The sequence below is a fragment of the Plectropomus leopardus genome, chromosome 8 (genome assembly GCF_026936395.1).
Source record: "Plectropomus leopardus strain MGB_pleo_1.0 chromosome 8, ASM2693639v1, whole genome shotgun sequence".
NCBI classification, from domain to species: Eukaryota; Metazoa; Chordata; class Actinopteri; order Perciformes; family Serranidae; genus Plectropomus; species Plectropomus leopardus.
Genome location: NC_142183.1, coordinates 29,682,807 through 29,703,227, shown reverse-complemented (window position 1 = coordinate 29,703,227; position 20,421 = coordinate 29,682,807). Strand labels below are relative to the sequence as shown.

Genomic DNA, 20,421 nt, shown 5'->3' with positions numbered 1-20,421 from the left:
TCAGACATCTCTATGGCTGATATCTTCAACACTCAGCAACTCACACCACAACAATCGAGATTGATTAACAGCTACACTGAAAAGAAAAAAACTGTATTTTTGATTTTGGTCCCTTTTTTTATATTATTATTATTATTTGTCCCTTTAAATGACATCTTTTTTGTGTTGGCCAGTATATTTTTCTAAACTAATCCCATCATTGGCCTTGTTGTATCAGTGTCATATGGTTCGTTTGCTCACTCTGCTGATGACGTGATTTTGTCAGTGTCCTCCACACTGAGGAAGAAATTCAGAGAAAAGCAAGCAGTCCTCTATCATAATATCAAGTATTTAGAGAAGCTGTAATTTCACACTGCTGGCAAACCAACTGCTTGGTTAGAAACTGGAAGGATGGATTGTGTTGTAGTGTCAGCAGAAGTAGAAACAGCTGCATCTAGTGGAGTAAATCCATTTCCTAGCTCCAAGGGAGTCCAGGACATGAGGCAGTGAGCGTCAATACATGTGATGTGTGCGCACGGGCTCGCTGGTTAGTTCAGTTTTTTCTCCTGGCAGCACAGCTCTGAGAACCACACAGAACAAACTCCGCCCAATAGCAAGAAAGTTGTTCACAGAGAAACTGATATAGATTTAGAAAAGAGGGAACATTGTGATGGTGTGTGACTCATTGATTGGAATGCAGCAGCATACCACTGCATTTCATCTCTCATCTGGTTTACCATATCTGACAAACAGTATTAGACCACTCAGAAGTACTACAAAGAGTTTTATTGTTATGCTTCATGATTCTTTCTGCTGCCCTCCATTCAAACATAGCTACATGTATTCTCTACGACCAAGACATAATCCAGGATTTGTATAAAGAGTGCGTTTACAAGCACACTATGCTCCATTCAAAGTCTTTTGAGATGACTGTCCATTCAAAAATATCTGTTAATCTGGAAATTCAAGAATTGCAACAAAACTAACATAATTTATTTAAAAAAACACAACACAAAGAAATGCAAATAAATGTCAGAAGGCTCCTGCTAGCATTTTTCTTTCATTAGTTATTAACGTGTGCCTACCATATCGCAAACATTTAACTGAAATACGTGTGGGTGAAAACACATTAGCAGGAGTTGATCAGTATGCGGGGACTGCTGTCAAACACAACAAAAGACAGAAATTATAGATGCGTGGTCTAGCTCGTCTCCTGCTGCCCAGATGCTGGGACTGCTGCTTCAGGATCATCCGTCAGAGGCTCATCAGAGAGACCACCGTTTCCGTGTTTGTTCTTTAAAGATCGTCCCAAAAACAGCCAGTACTCCTTGCGGATGGTGTCCTTCTCCTGAGCCAGAAGTTGACAAATCTTTAAGGGTGATAAAGAAACACAAGAGGGGTCAGAAAACAACAATAATGGCTCAATTAACATTTTTTCGAAAATAATATAATCCTGATCTCTCACAGATTTATTGGCAATCGATGAATCTCTTAAAGGCAAACATTAATAACATGATTAAAAATGAGTCGTAATCACAATGCTGTAACCATTTTAAAAACCCTATTCACACAAGACTAGTATTACCAGGGGACCAATTTAATTTAGAAATTAACACCTTCGTCAGTGTTTTGTGTGGTGCATTCACACAGGATAAGCAGAGGTGGTATTTTACCCAAATTTACTAACATTATTCCCCAGATTGGATTGCACAGTCCTTTGTAACTCCACAGAAACACAACACTGCACCACTAGCACCAGTGTACAGTGTTAACCTCCATTTTTCTTATTAAATGTGGATTATACCAACAGAACCAATTCTTCCACATATTATCACATCCCTCAGTAATTTTACATATTAGAAAAAATCTGATTATTATGTTCATCCAACTAAAACTGTAATTTTAAAATGCACATAAATATATTAGTCCAACTGAAATTGTACTAAGTCAAATGTCTCAAAGTCAGACTAACACATCTAGATAATGCGGTTGGGGGCCGATTTACTCTATTATCTATACGCCTAAACCGGACCTGAACTGGCCTAGGCATTCTGCACATGCTTTATAGTCCACACGCCGAGCTATGACCCAGAAGTCAAGCAGTATGAATTCATAGATGAAAGCTGAGAAAAACAAAAGACGAAGAAGGGAAGAAAACAAAACAAGACGAAAATGTAAACAGAGTTTTACCAAATCTACAGTGCTGAAAAGTTATACATGTTTACATGAAAACAACCCCTTTGCTGCTTGCTAACTTGTTTGGTTTGAGACATAATAGGTCAACCAGAAGAAGGTCCAATAGCAACTAGCTGAAAGGGGGAATATCTCCACCTGCTGCGGCGGAGTCCGACATACTTCAGTTACCAAATCGATTCTCCCCCGGTGCGTGTATACTTGGACAAGGACATCGTCCAATTAAATGACCTAATCGAGATATAACTGCGACTCAACTTAACCGTGCATGTAAACGTACTGACTGATCTCATCATCTAATTAGACTTTGCTCTTTTGATGGATTTGAGCTTGGTCTTTCTGTGAATGGATCTCCATGCTGTGCAGGGAGATGAGCCTCCTGCACCCAAAATGCTGTCCAAACTTTCATGTATAACTGCCAACTCAGCCTCCGTAATTCACAAACCCAGTAAGAGGCAGAAAAGAGCCAAATCACCAAGATGCCGATTCACACGGTACTAAAAGTATCACATGAACACTGTGTTTGGCGAAAAATGGTCGGTAATTTGGCAGTGGAATTTTTAGTGACAAATGACTGACGTGCCATATTTGCATTTGACTGAGATCACAGAATACCCCCGCATTACTGCAAACTACTAGAGGTCCACAGCTGATACTACTGCCATAAAATTAGGGCTTAACGTTTTATTTTCCTAAAACAAAGCACAACAAAGCACTTACTTCTAGAGCCTTTCCTAAAGTTTCCTTTTGTTCCTCTTCTGCTGCATTTTCTTTTTGGCTGCTGTTCTCCAAGGCGTCCTCGTAGCAATCAAACAGAAATGCTAGAAGGTAAGAGGAACAATGAGTCTCCTTCAGCTCAAGGACCCTCTCCAGCAGGCCCGGTGCAGACGACAGACCTCGGTCTTGCAGCATCCTTGAGGGAGAAAAAAAAAGCAGATACTGTCAGTGAGCTTTTCAATTTTTAATAACCGAGTCTACACTAGGTTTCTCTCCTGTAGCATGTCATATTGTGAATGTCTGAATAGGGATGGCACACTGACATATCAGTGATTTCACTTGTACAAGTCTCTTTCAGTTGGAGTGAACAGGATGACAAAATACAAGAGGATAACAAACATCCTCACAGATTTCCTGGGATTCAGTTATAACTTCAGAAAAGACTCATCTGATATGTTCCTTCTTACCCTTTCAAATAGTTCCACGCGCTTTCATTGTGGGGAGCCTTCTTGATCTGGTTCAGACAGTACCTTACACAAAGAGAGGAAAATCAGTCAAATGTAGGCAGCAGAAGACTTGATGCACTTGCGCACACTGAAGGAGAAGGTTATGACAAGTTTATACTTTGGCAAGTAAATGCAGGAAATTATGTTTAACACTTCAGAAAAACTTCAAATATTTTCTTGAATGTTGTGTTTGGCTTTGATGGAACTGTATCATGTTGACATTTAAAGATACACAATATGTATCTTATGTGCAAAGAAAGAGATCCTTTTAATATAAGCTCTTTATGGTAGGAACTGTGACTCCAACAATTGCTATCACATTTTATCTAACTTGAAAAGTGCAAAATAACGTTTCAGTTTTTCCGACAGAATTAAAAAGTATGGGTGGCATTTTTTTTTAATCTTGTCTGTGTCCCTTTATCATTCAGTGTCTCCTCTCTAAATTTTAATGTTTTTGTGGGTCAGTGAACGCAGCACAGGCTGAATTTCCTGTGAGAGCTTTATTTCATCAGCAGCAGTTTGTGGAGTTTTGAGTTCCAGGATGGATTATTGATCTGTCTGTGCACGGAGTACGCTCTGCACCATGAGAGTGTAGTGCAATTACGGGGTGGGCGTTGTATTTAGGGCTAGGGCGACACGTCGACGTAACTGATTGAATAAATACGTCAATTCAAGTAACGTGCATCGACACGTCACACTGTTTCACACAGCGCGTGTCATGCAAGCGTGATCGTGTTGGGGTTTCTTTTGGCGCTGATGTTATCAAATGAGAGCGTGCACACTGCCCGCCTAAACAGCACCTGTCAGGCGCGTCTGAGCTGCATGTCAGCTGCGGCACATCTACAGATACGGTGGCTCGCCGTTTTTTTACGCGACAGTCTCTCTCTGTCACAGAAATGAGGAAATACAGAGGTGTTTGTTTCACCTCAACTTCCCTGCTTCCCTTTCAAAACAAAAGCTATCTGACTGTGTCATCAGCTGCTGATACAATGCATTTTATTTTGAAACATTTACAGGAGCTTGTATAACTTCATAAATGAGTGGAATTTGTGCTTATTAATATGAAAATACAGCACTCATATCAGCAGGCAGCGGTTTGCCTTAAGGCCCAGTTAAGGCTGGACTATTTGGATGCAGAAAGAATGGACTAGTTATTATAATTTCTATTAGAGAAAAGTTATAGTGTTATTCAAATTGCACTAATTTTAATTAATTGTAAGATGTTTTGTTGGACTGCTAGATTTGAGGTTTGTTACTGTAACAAAGAGTAACTGTTTTGTTACTCCTCCTAAAAGTGACTTGAATTTTACATTGTTTTATTTATGCATCTGTTTGATTGCTAAATGTAGATTACACTACATTCCTTTTACTTGAGTGGAACGAGCTTTTGCATTAATTAATTGCATTAATTTTATTTTGGAGAGACTTTATATCAGACTGTAAAACACAGATTACCAGTTAAGACTGGGCTATTTATTGTTGGGGAATAATGCTCTGCAGTGTATGATAAGTTTTAAAATGTTGTTTTCGGTAAATTTGTTGTTATAGTAATCGAGTAATAAAAAAATAATAGTTAGATCAATAAAAAAAATAATCGATAGATTAATCGCTAAAAAAATTATTGTTAGGTGCAGCCTTAGATATATTGAATAAACTCGACGTATTGCGGCTTGTTCCATGTGCGACATATAAATCGTCTTTATCGCTTATATCGAGTATTGACTGTTACAACGTTTTTAGAAGCGACCGGCATTATGGTTCTCTTGCTCTCTTTTACGGCTCTCTGCCTCTCACAGACACAAACACAAAGCAGGGCTTTTGCAGGGCTCCAGAATGTGACTAATTAGTCACATTTTGCTGCCATGGAGCACTCCTGAGATTTGCAAATACTATTAATATGTGAACTGGAGAGCTGTTAGTTTGTTTCCAGCTTAAAGAGAACTTGATGAGTGGTAGTGGCTGTAGTGTTAGCGGTTGAGGCATATTTGTATTACTACTACTACTTTATTTAACTATATTGTAACTGCAGTTTATTCAATATATTTTTTTAGTAGTTCATATTAGTTTAAAGGACATTTAAAAGTATTGTGATATATATTGTGTATTGCGACATAGCCTTAAAATATCACAATATTATTTTAAACCAGCACTATGTACAATGAATAACCAACTGGTATATAAATTCCAACAGTGCTCCTATTCAACAATCCAGCTCCAACAATATAAAATCAATAAGTGGTGGTAGATGTTATGGCGGGCCGCAATAAATAAATGTGTGTGGAACCCCATTCTTAACTCCAGATCATTCAAACTCTCATCAAAAGTACTCACTGAATCTCTCTTTCCACTATGGCTGGATCAGAGAAGCCTGTAGTGTGAGAAATTACAAAATGCCTCTGGTTCCACGCAGAGTTATTCCTCACATCCTCTTCCAGCAGATTCTCCACAAACTCCAGCTCATTGTCCCACAGTTTGTACTCCTGCAGATTGATTAAGACAATGTTGGCAGTGTAGTTCTTTCTGTAATCATGGTGCTTTTAATGGTGGCCCTGCGATGCATGAGACAAATACTCAAACAACACATCAACAAACAACTAAATAATTAAGTAACAGATTCATTCTGGCAGAGTGATTCACTGTGGGCTGAAAACTGGATCTGGGCCTTTTTTTGAAGCCAAACTCTGCTAAGAGCTCCAACACCTACCTGGATGACCCACTGTCTGTGCTGCCAGGCGTGGTAGTTCTTTGCATCTTGGCTGAGAATGTCCGCAATGAACTCCAGTTCTTCCGAGGGGTCATTCAACCACTCTACCACCATACGTCTGTGGTGCCTGGAAGATGAGTTCAGAAAACTAGTCTTACTGAATCATTGTAGAAAAACCTTGTTTTAACTGTTGTTAACAGAAATTCGCATACACAGCGCTATATAAACAAATACTTTACTAAGGTTGCTGTTCGTTAATATTAAGTGATGCCACACTATTTAACACCTTCTGCATGAACATTTGACCTGAAATGAATTTGCCTGCACTCACCAGACTTGATAGTTTTTGGGTTGCTCCTCGATGATGTTAGTAATGTACCTCATCTCCTCCCTCAGGTCCTTAGACAGGGCTTGCAGCAGTACTCGCCTGTAGTGCCTGCATATACACAAACCCGAGTACTGTCAATAAACACATGTAATTCTCCTACTTCATTTTTATTCAGACAAAAATTTAAATATTTTTTATTTCATAGACTACTAGACAGCTTGTGAGCGTGTAACCTATTAATTAATTAAGGGACAGCTCTATCCTGATACAATTTGACATCCAAAGATAAAATGTCACACTGTTTAACTCATGATGCTCAATCTTTATGACCCACAGTCTCTTCACTTTGACCTTTCTATTGAAGGTACCATGTTGAAAATCATTCTATAAACTGATTTTAGGCAGAAAATCACTTCTCGTTTTTGTTCCCCATAACGTGAAAATGAGACACTGCATAATAGTAAACACTGGTCCTCTATATTCCAAACATGCAGCATGCTCACCAAACTGTGTAATTGGCAGCGTTTAGCTCAATGGCATCTGCTGTCAAGGCGAAAGCCCGGTCGCTTCTTTCATCGTTCTTCAGGAGTGCACGGAAATAGTCATATACATCTGAGACTGTTAGAAGAAATATACAGTATGTACATTAGTTATTAACATCAACGCAGTTCTGGCTTAAACTACTACTTAACATTTGTTTGGTCTAATGAGACAGAGGGTGATGTATGTTGTACAGACTATAGAGCCCCTAAGGGTGAGGGGAAAAAACAAATTTCTGTAAATTAATATTGCAAGTACAAATTAAACTTTTATTCACTGTGCTAAAATAGTGAAATCAGTTGTTTTTTCAGTCCACTAGAATGAATGCCTGTGTTACTGTAGTAAAGGGTAAAGTTATTCTAATCATTATGTTATTACAAATGTATCATGTTACAAGCTATGATTCAGGGATCTACATCCACTATGTGACTCCCATCTCTTCTAATTATCTCAACAAACTTACACTTTTCAGAGTAGGCGATCTTCACTACAGGATTAGGTCCATCATCCTGAGGAACAGGCTCCAGGTCAGCCCACTCCTTTCTGTCTCTAAAACACAGAAACATGGGGGGGGTGAATATCCTGGTTGCTAACCTAAAATACTACCTGAAGGGAGCTCATGTAGATTGCACTTCTGCCTACTTAATTAAGCCTGTGACACACTGGCAAATTGGCAGGATTTATTTTAAAAACGTGAAGAAAGCAATAAGTAGCCTAAGAAGACATATTCCAAATATTAGTTAAAAATTACTTTGTATTTTTCATTACTGAACAATTTTCAATAAACAAAACCAAACCAACACAAAAATGAGTCAAAAAAGAGAAATTTAAAAAAACAACTAACAAGGACCCTGCCCTGAAAACATGCTTAAGCATTATAACACCATCATTATAATTATAATAATTAACATTGTAATAATTCTGTTATTAAAAAACTATAAACTAAAAAAATATGATAATCAGACACATGGTTGTCTGGATTTTTCCCTTGCATTTTGGAGGTAATTCTATACTAATTTCTTGCAATTTACAAGACATTTCTTGCAAAGTTGCTAATTGCCTTTTTTCTCCATGTTTTTGAAAGAAATCAAAGCGATTTGTTCGGGGTCAAAGGGTTTAAATATTTGTGGAAAGCGCCTGAAAGCAGCACAAGAAAAGTGATGTGGATCCAGGTTTCAAATGGTTACATAAACACAGCAAAGGTGTGAATTCACAGTGAAATAAGATACTTATCTGAGTCGTCGCGTCGACACAGTTTATGTTTAGCTTTTTTGGTTACTTTACTTACCCTTCTTGTCAGGGGTGGGGTGAATTCAGAGAGTACCAGTCAATAAGCACACTAATACTAATACTAATCCAATAATTGTTTATGGTGTGCTGTTCAAACGTTATCATGGCAAACACAACCGTAAAATACTGACAAAAAATGATATTAAACAATAAATTGTCAACATTAGCGTGACAAAGTATGTTATAGTGGTTACTGTAAAGCAGCTATCAAGCTAACTGTTAGCCACCCGAACATTTATGCAAACTCTACCTGTAAAATATATATCGAGTCGGGTCGATAAAGTATTCATCCCCGAGGTGGTCCTCAGTCTCTACATCAAAGTCTTTGTCCTCCTGGATTTCTACAATTTCATTTTGAATTTCCTCAACACCTGACATTGCTAACAGTGTAGCTTAATCCTGTCTGTAGTCCGCGAGGAAGGAAGAAAACGTAATATCCGGTTTAGTGAAAGCTGCATTCAGGTACTGCGGGAAGAAAATTGGGGAAAAAACGATTTCACTATGATACATCCATTAAAAATAATATTGTTTTCACCAAAAACACCTCCGTTTGATACAGTATCGTGCAGTTGTGGAACCACAGCGCCAGTGGGCAGACAGCCTGACTGATGTCCGTCTATGCAAATGTCCAGGAGTTCGCCATCAGACAGATGTGACGTTTAAGGCACAGAAAATAACACTGTCCACTTCTACACATCCAAAAAGCACCCCAAACTGGATGTGAGAGCTGACATTTTATTTATTTTATTTATTTATTTTAGCACGGCATCATATTTGAAATATCTTCAGGCATGACTAAGAATAATTACGGATGTAGGCCAATCACTTGATAATTTTTGTTACTATTATTTTTTGTCTTTTGCAGCTGGCATTTACACAGCTTTACTAATGGACCAGTAAATCTGCATAACTACACCCGTTCACACTGCGTTTGAGAATCACATCCAGTCTCAGGACACATGCTTCTGACCTCTGTCATTGGGACTTGACCAATCTGACTGTCCCCTTACACGTTTAGTCATATGCATATCATTTATTACACTCATACTGTATTACAGCGACTCAGTTTTTGGTAATATTGTTTCTGCGTATCTGTTCCCATAATCAATTCTCTTTTGAAGTGAGGTGTTGATGATTTTGAAGAGTTCACTGAGCGTCAGTGGTAGTCTAGATTTACACTCTGGCTCCCTCCTATGGAGGATTTTTTTTCTTGCGTTTGCAGACATGCATTAGAAAATATAAAGAAATATATGTACGCAAGCAGAATACACACACTTAAAAAAAATCTGTTCTGTTTTTATGAATTAACAAGTGTATTATCTCATAATTGTGAGGTTTTCATGAAAAAAGTGCTTGTATTTCTGCATTAACAATATTAAATATGGGATTCAAAAAATGACAATTAACAAATCTTAATTCAGAAAAACAAGCAGGTTTTTTTGTACAAAAACTTCTCACACTTTTGAGACAAATTTGTTAATTGAAAAACATCGATAGGTTTGTTCATACAGTTTCTCAGAATTCTGAGATTTTTTTTCTCTCTGGTGAATGCATTAGACTACCATACATATTCAATTCACATTTAAATTCTAGCAGTTGTCTCCCAAAGCCAAGCTGTGGACATGTGAGTTAACACTCTATGGAAACACCATCAGCGAGAAATGTCTTAAGGTCAAGCTGAACTTTATTTTCATCGACGACTCTGGACATTATAAAAATAAATAGATGATTCACAGTCAGTGGATCGTAATACAAATTGTTATCAAAATTATGTATCAGCCAGAATGAAGAATTAAAACACATGCATAATCACCATTCCATCAACGTATTCATGTTCTGAGTACCTGTCTCCAGTATTTGCAATAAACATCTTGTTTCGCAACAGAACCTGTTGACGGAATATAAAATCACCATTCAAATTAGACAGCTATGCAAGTTGAATATGCTTCTCTCCAACATGTTTTCAATGATGGCTTGACCCAAAATGTGTTTAGTGATCTTCTTGATCCAGTCCGTGTTTCTCAATGTAGCGTCTAGAGGAGGAAAAACATCAAACAGTCAATGTTTACTTTATGAGTTAGTGTAATATACCAAGAATTAATCACACGGTTAATAAAGACAGTTCATGTGACACACTATTACAGACAGTGCATGTGTCTCTCTGGACCAAATAAAAAAGCATGCAGTACCTTGTGGTCAAACTCTGTTTGTAAAACTAATCTGCCACATCTTAAATGGGGTTTTCATCTTCATTATATCGGCTACAACACTAACACCACTGCCAGGTGAAGTGAATGATGTCCACCAGCCCACCATGCTTAAAACATCTGCCAACACGTATTGATTTTTAATTTTTTAGGCTGGACCGTTAATTAGGGGCGATAAAGAGAACCCCAGGAATGAGTCCCAAAACCCGGAAATTTGTTAGCATTTAAAAATCTCCGTCAAGGTATGGATACAGGACCTCTGGGGATGTCCTGAGGTGTCTTGCACCAGGGCGTTGGTGGTTGGTCTTTGAGTCTTGTGTGTTGTGAGGTGATGTAACAGCACGTCCCTGCAGATGCTCGATCATATTGAGATCTGGGGAATTTAGAGGCCAGGTTGACGCCTTGAGCTCTTTGACACAAGCAATTTTTTTGGTGTGGTATGGCACATTGGCCTACCGGTTGGGCCACTGCCATCAAGGAGTGCTGTTGCCATGAGGGGGTATACTTGGTCTTTACTTCATCTGTCAGCGTTTTATTCTTGGGGCGGTTCAGGTGTATAGTACATCTAAATTATTCTAGTGCCAGAGTAATAATTTGTCCAGTATTTGAACATGAACACTTTAAGTATCAAAGGAACATTACACAAAAGCCCACCAGGAGAACATTTTTCCATGTACATCATTTTCAGAGCAGTAGTTTAATGTTTAAAATTGTTTTGGCCACTTGGGGGCAATGCCACAAGCTTTTTACAACATTGTCATAGAAGTTTTTTTGCCACTGCTTTATTCCAAAGCGAAAAAAGCGTAACGAGATCCCATTTCAGTCAGTCTGGATTTCAGAACAAATCTGTAGGGTCTAAATTAGGGAGGACAGGTGTATTTTTACATAAGACTTCAGTGTTGAGCGACAGATATGACCTTAGGACTGAATTCAGAGTAAATCTCAAACCAAATGAATATTGCAAAACTGCAAGATGTTGTGCATAATGAAGTAGGTTTGGCTTTCTCTGCGGTGTCTTATTAGCATGAACTGAAAAGACATGAAGTACTTTCAATAAATCCAGGGATTAAACAATAGTTAAGAGGCTAATGGAGGATTTTATGTAATCATGTATACCTTACCTTTTTGACATTTGTGCTGCAATATTAACAGATTCTGCTACTCTTGAAAATAATACAATAATCTATTGTATGATGTAATGATATAACATTGTTAATAGCAAAGAAAAAAATCCCACCTTCTTGCAAAATTATACAGTGCTTCTTTTCTCTCTTGGAGAGACAAATGTCTGTCAGCTGGTGATTTCCCAAATGATTTGGCAGCAGGCTGTCAATGAAAAGAAAATGAAATTATCAATTTCGTTAAAAAAAAAAAAAAAGCCAGAGAGACTGCAGTAGAAAATAATAAAAATCTATCAAGGCGGCACAGGATAAAGTACCTGAACTACAATATTCAACATTTAACTGCTTCTCTGCAACTCATAATGCCCCAGTGAAAATTCTTGGAAAAGTGAACTTCATATGTTTCCATGTGATTAAAATGGATCGTAAATGATAAATTCCCCTGTTGAGTCCAAAAGAGCAGCATGTTGAATAGTCAAACCTTTATGGTAGGGGCAGAACCAGAGGAGTAGGAGCTGTTCCGAGAAGACCCAAATGTGGACGTTCCGGTTGCTTCCATTGGGCCCTCATCCTTGTTCTCCAGCAGATTTGTTATGGTGGTGTCAACACAATTGGTTTTTGCTGTACACAACCAAGAGACAACTGTAAGTGAGTAGCAGTTCACCCTATTCACGTTTTTGATGAATGTTTTAGAAATTGGAAGAATGGATGGAGGGTGAAGGGATGTGGCATCAAAATGTATACATGCAGTGAAATTGGGTCATACCTAAGTCCTTTGTGATGACATTCAGTGGGACATGAGGCAGCACATCCTTCACCTGTTGGGCCATCTTAGCAATCCTGTGATCATCTGTACCCAAACTCTGGACCATGAAACCAAGGCCAATAGAACCAGGTCTAACACCTAGGGTAGGGAAAACAAATCAGTGGACACCCCCCCCCAAAGAAGTGACCAGGTGAATTGACGCATGTAGAAAATCATGGGGCCATATTCACAGTTTAGTTGGGTTTTTCAAACATGTGTAAACCCAATAAAAAAGGCCATAGACTCCTTTACCATTGCCAGTAGAGCAGAGCTGTGTACACTGCTCTGCAGCAGACAAGTACTGTCTGTGTGTGTGTGTTTTGGGTTATTTTTTGGATTGTCAAGTTCGAATTCACAGATGAGACAGAGAATAGGTAAACAGTAGAACACAGTATGGAGGGAGGTCTGTGAAAACTTTACGGTAATTACTTTTTTTTCTTTATCTCTTGCTTATTGAGTCTCTCTTTCAAAGTCAGTTCAAACTACATTTGTATCAATGTTTAAGCGCTGCTTAGGTGGAGACACACGGTAATTAGTGGCGGCCCATCACTGCATCTCGCCGGTAAAGGGGCTAACATTAGTGTGTTAACCCGGATGTTGTGTTCCCATCAATGCCCATCGGAGCTGCAGGCGATGAATACCTGTGACCACTGCAAAGTCTTTTGAATCGGGTGTGAATGCCGATTGTACATTCTCCCATAACATTAAAAAGTCAGATGTTAGCAGGTGCTAGTTGGTTTTTTGTGGAGTGGAAAAAAGGATTTAGCCTAAACATTTCTAGCAAGGAGTCCTAGCTGAGTAGTGATCTAGGAAAATTCTCAGGGCAACACCAAGTAAGGAGGGGACAGAAACTTTAACTTTGGTGAGGAGGTGTAGATGACCCCGTTGCTAGGTGTGATGCATTCTTTTAACAGATATGACTGGTTGTCACAGAAATGCCCTTTAGTGAGCCTGCACAGTGCCGACTTCCAGTGTAAATGAACGAACTGTGTCACAGTACAAGATTGTGAAATTGCTGCTTGTGGGATCACTCTACTAAAGGAAGGTTGAGACAGGCCCAAGTCATCACTGTTGCCAAATATCTTGTGTTAAGCACAGTGTTTTGATAACTTTCATTTCAGGCGTTGTAGCGTTATTGCGGTGGGTGGGAGAAATCATCTCTGCATGATCTAATCTGTAGTGTTTCATTAACTCACTGTCATTCAGCCTAATTTCTCCTGCCTTTGTCTCTCCACCATTTTCTCCTCTGCTAGAATTCTAGAGCCACTTAAAAGTCCTCCTTTCTACTCCCAACAATTTTAAGCCACTTTTATCTTAACCAGGATCTAGTCTGACCCATGAGGGGAAATTCCTAAAAACACATTGTTATTCTTAGAATTTCGTCATTAGATGCTACTCCTTGTACGAGGTTTGTGAATACAGCCGCAGGTGTATTATGTGTTTATCTCACTGACTTACTTGTAGATGTTTGTGGTACAGTGTGTCTTTTCCGTTTGATGTGCTCTGCTTTATCAGCTTTAGTGATCTTGGTGGGGACCAAGCCAAGTTCACCTGCTAGCAGCTGAAATTGAAGACAAACATAAGACACGTCTTTAGTATACATCAGCAGTAAAAATGCAACAAAAAAAAAACAAACAAAAAAACAGGAGGCAATTAGTTTGACAAAATATAGGGTGGAAAACGCACATCTTATAATAGAACTATTGCAAGATCCTCGTAGAAGGGCCTCGTTATGGTTGTGTGGGAAATTGGATGAAATGCCTAAATTGGATCACTGTAAAGTTTGTTTGTTACTGTATAACTTATTTGTTTTTACTGTTACAAATTGGACCCTTTTACCTCCTGGACTTTGTTGGCAAACTCCTGCATGGACTCTCCATCCTGTCTGGATACTGGTGGGAGCCAACTGGGAGGAAAATGCAGAACAAAACAGAAACAAATTAAGTAATGCCAACAACAATCACGGTAACCGAAATTTTCAAAATCAACAGGAGACTATTTAAAAACTAAATTTGGAAGACAGTATTAAACATTTACTTACAAAAGTATTTTAGCTTTGAAACCATTTGCCTTTTTATCAACATTACAGGTCAGAGAAGATGATCTTGGGGTTGGTCGCTCTGTCATGACGAAGTGTTTTCACCCACTTTTGTGGGTTTTTTAATTTTTACTCAGTGGATTGACTTAACATAATGAACATCCACAAAACTACCTCAGTTTTCAAGAAAAAAGAACAAAACTATAAGATTAGTATTGATCTTTCGGCTGCAACCCATCAGGATTCCACTTAAAAAAGGAACTTCTGATAGTAATAATGATACAAATTATTTAGTACCTTACATGATACACTGTACATGGAGCAAAAAATGTCCATAAGAGCTCCGTCAACCAGCTTGACTCTGGTGTGCTCTGTGGACAGACAAAAAACAATGAAGTCATTATTATATACTATATATATATTACAGTATTGTGTGACATGCCTGACATTCAGATGTGTATGTGTACAAACACTCAGAGACACAATATGGACAATAATAGCTGTGGCAGGTGAACTGGTGACCCAAACAATCCTGCAACTATTTAAAAATGTACTTGGTGATAGTAGAAGCTGTAATTTTTGCCTCTGCTGTTCACAGCAACACAACACACAATTATTCTCAGTACTGAGATGGCTGGATTAGACTTAAGCAGTTTGCACTAATCAGCTTATTGTTACTTCCAAGAAATTCCACTCATCGCGCATTTTATGACTTCAAAACCGTAATGAAAAATTAAATTAAAAATCCTTGAACAAAATTATCACTCATCACAAATTCATCTTTTTCAATAGATCAACATTCTTTAATGAACAAATGTAATTTAGTTTGCTGCTAAATGGTTAATTTCCTGTAAATACAGGTGCATGGCTCCCTTTGTGTGCTGCAGGCTCGGGAGCACACAGTTTTTTGACTGCAGTAAAAATGTTGTTTTTGAAAGGCTAAAAGCCATCAAATATGGAATGAAATAAAATATTTTAGATTTTAAAATGATGACATCAATCTTATTTTCAATACTTTGGGATTTTACAACCCTCCCCTGAAAATGTTTTGAGTCAGAAACAATCCTCTGCAGCCACCACCTTTATCTAATTTTAGAAATCATTTAATAAAACCAATAGTTATGCTGCCTAATATGTATCTACAATTGCGCAAATATACCAACTTGAGTCCAGTGTGTAGGATTTAGAGCTGCAACTTAGGGTGAGAATGCAGAACTGAAGTTTTTCCTGTGTGCAGAGCGAACAGAACCATGACGACTGAAGTGAAAATACAAATGGCCCTATCTAGAGCTGGTGTTTGGTTTGTCTGTTCTGGGCTACAGTAGAAACAACATTGCAGACTATGTGGCAGAGGACCTACTTCATATGTAGATATAAATGGCTTATTTTATGGTATTGAAAACACAACAACTCTTTGTTTCTGTTAATTCTAAAAAAAATGAAAACGGTTAAAATTTTTTTTTTCATTTCTGCCATTTATTCCCCCGTAAACAGAATGAAAAGACACTCAAAAAAGGGGAACTGCACAGCATTGAAATGTGGATCTAGAATTCGAATGTCGAATGAAGGTTATGAATCATGCTTAAAATAATTTGGTACAGCCGTAATAATATGCATCATTTTCCCTTCTGATTTCGTTCCTTCCTCTTCAAGTTTACAGTTTGCATTTCAGTGTCCTGTTACAGGCAGTCACATTCGCCCATAGTTTATATGTTATTAACCTAATACATGGAGATATTTACTGTGAATAATGTAAATACAGAAAAATCATGTCATCTTATTTTTGGATCTTATTTTTGTCTTAAAATACAATTTCAAACAACATTACCAAAGCAATCAGTGGTCTGGTCACCCGTAAGGCCACAGGTTGAAAGGAGTCAGTCAGTGAGAAAGGCCACGAGCTGAGAGGAGAAAAAAGGCTGGATGAGCAAGATGAGAACTTTTTTTTTTTACTTAAGAGAAATATAACTTCTGATAAATTATCACTGAGAACCATAAGCTGGTGAACTGGTGGTGTGTGATGTCAGTGGCACAAAGGACTTAATATTTTAGTGTGTAAACTCATATAAACTAAATTTCAGAACTCTGCAAACAAAAGCATGGCAATATTCTTGATCATGTTACAAAGTATTCCTCCCAGTTTTATTGGGTTTCAGTGCGTCTGTAGGAGTCTTCAGCTGAAGATATAGCACACTTGGTTCTGAGCTACTCAAATTAACGATAGAAATGAATCAATTTTGCAGCTGTTTTCACTTCCTTACACTAATTTGCCCATAGAATTCTAGAGGGAAATTAGTGAGGGGAAACAACCGCCAAAGTAATTAATCTCTATCTCAAAGTGCCATGGAAGAGGAATGATAATTTGTGGCTGGCTTGATTAAATCACTTTCTACGACCAAAATCATGAGCGGGAGGCCAAAACACTGTCTCCATGTACAAATACTGATAGATCCCAAACCGTTACTGCTGTGCTGCGCTGGTTCGATTATTGTAGGTTAATATGAATCATTATGCAAAACCAGAGACAAGAGAGCTGAAGTACAATTTGAGGGAAACATGTTACATTTTCTCAGTGCGTCATACTGTCTGCTCACACTGCATCAACCAATTTCACAACATGAAATGAATTAACCACTGAGTAGACAGATCTTGCAGCAGACGTGTAAGCACCAACCTGAACTTCAGCAGGCCAGCACAGCCGTTTGTGGTGTCCTCCTCAGGAAACAGGAGCAAAGGTGGGGTGCCTTCAGTGGAGCAGTACCTCTGAAGAGACTCCCCTATTGCCTCCTGGCCAGACGCTGAATGGATTTCCATGAAACCTCTGGCCCAACACACAAAGCCCGTGGAGCCCTCTAACTGGGGCTAATAAGAAGAAAGAGACAGAGAAAACTAACTAAAACTACATTCACTGTATTTAAAATTGAAATATTTGCACTGGTAAAACAAAAAAAGTCAAAGATAGGATAGAAAGATGGCCTTGACACTATGCACGTAAAACTTTAATATGCTTCATGCACCAGTGCACACACCGTCTCCTCTGCATCTGTCATCTGCAGCAGTTTACAAATGAAAATTGTGCACTTTCATCCTTTCAGTGTTTTTCAGCGTATGCAGAGCATATTGACAGATGCTTGCTGGTGCAGAAAACATGTAGCATTCTTGCAAATTAGAGATAGCTAAAATGTTTAAATCATACTATATACTGTATAGAAGTTTCAGACTTACATTATGGCAGGGGGTCAGGAGATTGATTATGTTGTGGTCAAACTCTGTCACATGATTGCATATGTACAGCTTGGTGTTTTTGTCTCGGGAGCGAGGGTTTTTCTGTCTGACGTGCATCCCCAGCACTGAGCACATAACCCTGACAATAAATCTAAGAGAACACAGAGAAGGTAAAGGTGGATTTAATCAGGGGCAGTATGTTCTTAACATGCAGACAATTATTCTCAATAACATACACAGTTTCTCCAACAGCAGCTTCCAGGTTATTAACATGCATCTAAATTATATGTAATGGTTCTTTAATGACTCAATCATTACCTTTAATTAAATGCGGACATACTGTGAACCATGTTTCTTTTACACGAGGTTACCTGGTTACAGACACCTAATATATAACATATGAGCGTCCAATCACCTCAAGGGTATTTTATGAGGTGGCTGAGTTTAATCTAGTCATTATAGCTTTAAGAGGCACCATGCTGCAATTATTTTTAATGGGATTCACAGCATGTATTATATAGCACGTGCTTGCATTAACTGTCACTGTTTGTCCTTATATTGACACTTGTACCTCAATCATCATTAAAACAAACTTTTACACAAATTAGAATAAGATAATTATTAATGATACACACAATTGCCTCTAAGAATTACAGCTGAGAATAAAATATGTTAATATAAAAATTAATAATGTTAAAATACACAATACTTGCCTTCTAACAAAACTCTCTGGGAGTGCACAGCTGACCAAGAACACGTGAACACCAATAAAAATCCGTATTAACATCAAACAGATGCCAACCGGAAAGTAAATCATCAGCAGCAGGAGAACAACTGCATCTTTGGGAAATCTGCACAAAGAAAATTAAAAAAAATCTGATTTTCAGGCAACATTTTAAATACAGTGCTTGGAACATGTGAGAAATAATTGCTGGTGAGATTTTGACAGACCAAATGAACCACAATGCCAATGACTTAAAGCAGGTATGAAGTGCATTTACTTCAATAGCGTATGTACTATGTACTGATACTGAGCCATCAAATAAATCCACTGCAAAATAACACACCATATAAAAAAAACTCCCCATTCTGCCACAATGTATCATTGTATTGGTAACTATTTTGATATGGGAATAATCACTTTAAGTTTTTTTTTTAAGACAAATATTTGATGGTTTAATCTTACATTTGGCATTTTTTGCCATACATGATGATGAACTGAAAAGCTCTGGACTGTTGGTTGGATAAAATATTTGATGGCGTCACCTTAGCTCTGTGAAACTATACAATGTATGTTTTAATATTGATTGAAAAAAAAAAACATTGACAAAATGATTAAAATGATCAAGAAAATAATCCGAAGTTACAACCCCACTATTGTATACAATTTGAACATTGGCGTCCCCCATGCTCTTCTGAAACTGAAGGCCAGTTAAAAATCTGTTCCCACTTCCATTTGCAGTTACAGTACCAAACGTAGTAAACTTACTATTATTAAAGAAATGTATCTATTATTAATAGAAAATGTTAATTATTAACTGATTACAAATTAACATACTGCTGTCTCCTCCAGTGGTGCTTTAACGTGAGTTTCAGTTTCGTACTAAACCACCAAGCCCGCAGCTTTCATCTTCTACGCGTCATTACACGTGTCCCTATGTGACTGTCTTGGCCTTTAGGACCTGGAGAACACCAAAGATGCCCAATATCAAAATGGTCCTATTTGGTCTGAAATCTCAAATCATTACAAGTGCTTGCTACATTTACAGCCCTTATGACCCACCTGCATTGCTGTGAAAGATGGGCCATTTATTGTTAGAATAACGCTATTTAGTCGAAGCTCATCACAATTCATATGTAAGCTGATGTTGATGGCAGCTGTTCGCTCAACGTACACAGACATACACATGTCATCTCAGCCTACTGTTTCCACCCTAAAGAAGTTGGGTATTTCAGAAAACTTCACTCTCAGCTATCAGGAAGAGTTATTTCGTGATCTCAGGTTCAAGCTAATTAGTTGACGCATTCAATGTTATAGCTGATGCCAGCGCAATGTGTAACACTGAAATACGAATTGCACAAGATTACACAACCAACATTAGCTATGAAATGTTTACTTTCACGTCACTGCCAAACAGCTTAAGTTAGCTGGTTAGCTGCGTGTTTATAACAGGTTCGGCTACATTTGGGAGCCTACAGAAGTTAGCTAGCATACAGTAGATGTCAGCGATAACATAATAACGTTACTGTATTTCTTGAACAAACAGGGTGTGATCGCAACGCTGTTATAATTGTGGCTAATTAGCTGGAGGTTAACAGCATTAGCTAGCTGCCGTTAGCTGACTTACCGACGAAAGTCAAACATGTCCTCAATCCCCCGATTCTCCATGTCTGCCAGTCGGACCTTTGCTCAGAGGCTAATGCTAAGAATACAACCTGATCGCTAAAAATAAATTAGTCATAACGTTCACGACAGCAATGTTGTCGCATGGGGGTAAAGAGGCAGTTGACGTTGTTGTTCCCCCGTTCAGCTAGTGAGAATGGAGTTAAACGTTTCCGGACAGCTTATTTTAGCAAGTTTAAGATGTTAGCTTAGCCTAAAATGCTTCTGCCCGCGGTGCTAGCAGCGCTAGCGCCTGTGTGCTTCGTCAACAGCAACAACAACTACACTTCCGGTCAGAATCGTCCAGAATAAAAGTGCAATGTCCATATTAGTAACCTGTCACAACATTTTTGTTAAATTTTGCATAGCAATGCAAATTAATACA

At 38.2% G+C, this 20,421-nt stretch overlaps 2 protein-coding genes across 2 annotated transcripts; both read right to left on the bottom strand.

The window, feature by feature from the left end:
* Positions 1 to 750: 750 nt before the first annotated feature.
* fnta (farnesyltransferase, CAAX box, subunit alpha) lies at positions 751 to 8,697 on the bottom strand. The gene is made up of 9 exons (XM_042493415.2): positions 8,508 to 8,697; positions 7,431 to 7,516; positions 6,931 to 7,045; positions 6,431 to 6,535; positions 6,100 to 6,226; positions 5,727 to 5,875; positions 3,357 to 3,419; positions 2,893 to 3,085; positions 751 to 1,348 (listed from the first exon to the last, which is right to left on the bottom strand). Exons 1-9 carry the CDS (start codon positions 8,633 to 8,635, stop codon positions 1,181 to 1,183), a joined length of 1,134 nt encoding a protein of 377 aa, XP_042349349.2. The 5' UTR covers positions 8,636 to 8,697; the 3' UTR covers positions 751 to 1,180.
* Positions 8,698 to 9,923: 1,226 nt separating this feature from the next.
* Positions 9,924 to 20,318, bottom strand: aup1 (AUP1 lipid droplet regulating VLDL assembly factor). The gene is made up of 12 exons (XM_042493594.2): positions 20,002 to 20,318; positions 18,367 to 18,504; positions 17,654 to 17,804; positions 17,103 to 17,290; positions 16,257 to 16,329; positions 14,726 to 14,799; positions 14,230 to 14,296; positions 13,849 to 13,951; positions 12,352 to 12,489; positions 12,067 to 12,206; positions 11,702 to 11,790; positions 9,924 to 10,290 (listed from the first exon to the last, which is right to left on the bottom strand). Exons 1-12 carry the CDS (start codon positions 20,040 to 20,042, stop codon positions 10,248 to 10,250), a joined length of 1,245 nt encoding a protein of 414 aa, XP_042349528.1. The 5' UTR covers positions 20,043 to 20,318; the 3' UTR covers positions 9,924 to 10,247.
* Positions 20,319 to 20,421: the final 103 nt, after the last annotated feature.

Coding starts and splice junctions, on each gene's coding strand:
- fnta (XM_042493415.2), bottom strand. CDS start 8,635: ATGTCAGGTGTTGAGGAAATTCAAAATGAAATTGTAGAAATCCAGGAG. Junction 5,876..6,099: donor ACAGACAGTGGGTCATCCAG/GTAGGTGTTGGA, acceptor ATCAATCTGCAG/GAGTACAAACTGTGGGACAA. Junction 1,349..2,892: donor CTTTAGGAAAGGCTCTAGAA/GTAAGTGCTTTG, acceptor TCACCCTTAAAG/ATTTGTCAACTTCTGGCTCA.
- aup1 (XM_042493594.2), bottom strand. CDS start 20,042: ATGGAGAATCGGGGGATTGAGGACATGTTTGACTTTCGTCG. Junction 18,505..20,001: donor GACATGTTTGACTTTCGTCG/GTAAGTCAGCTA, acceptor TTCTTTGTGCAG/ATTTCCCAAAGATGCAGTTG. Junction 16,330..17,102: donor GCTGGCCTGCTGAAGTTCAG/GTTGGTGCTTAC, acceptor TTCTCCTCTCAG/CTCGTGGCCTTTCTCACTGA.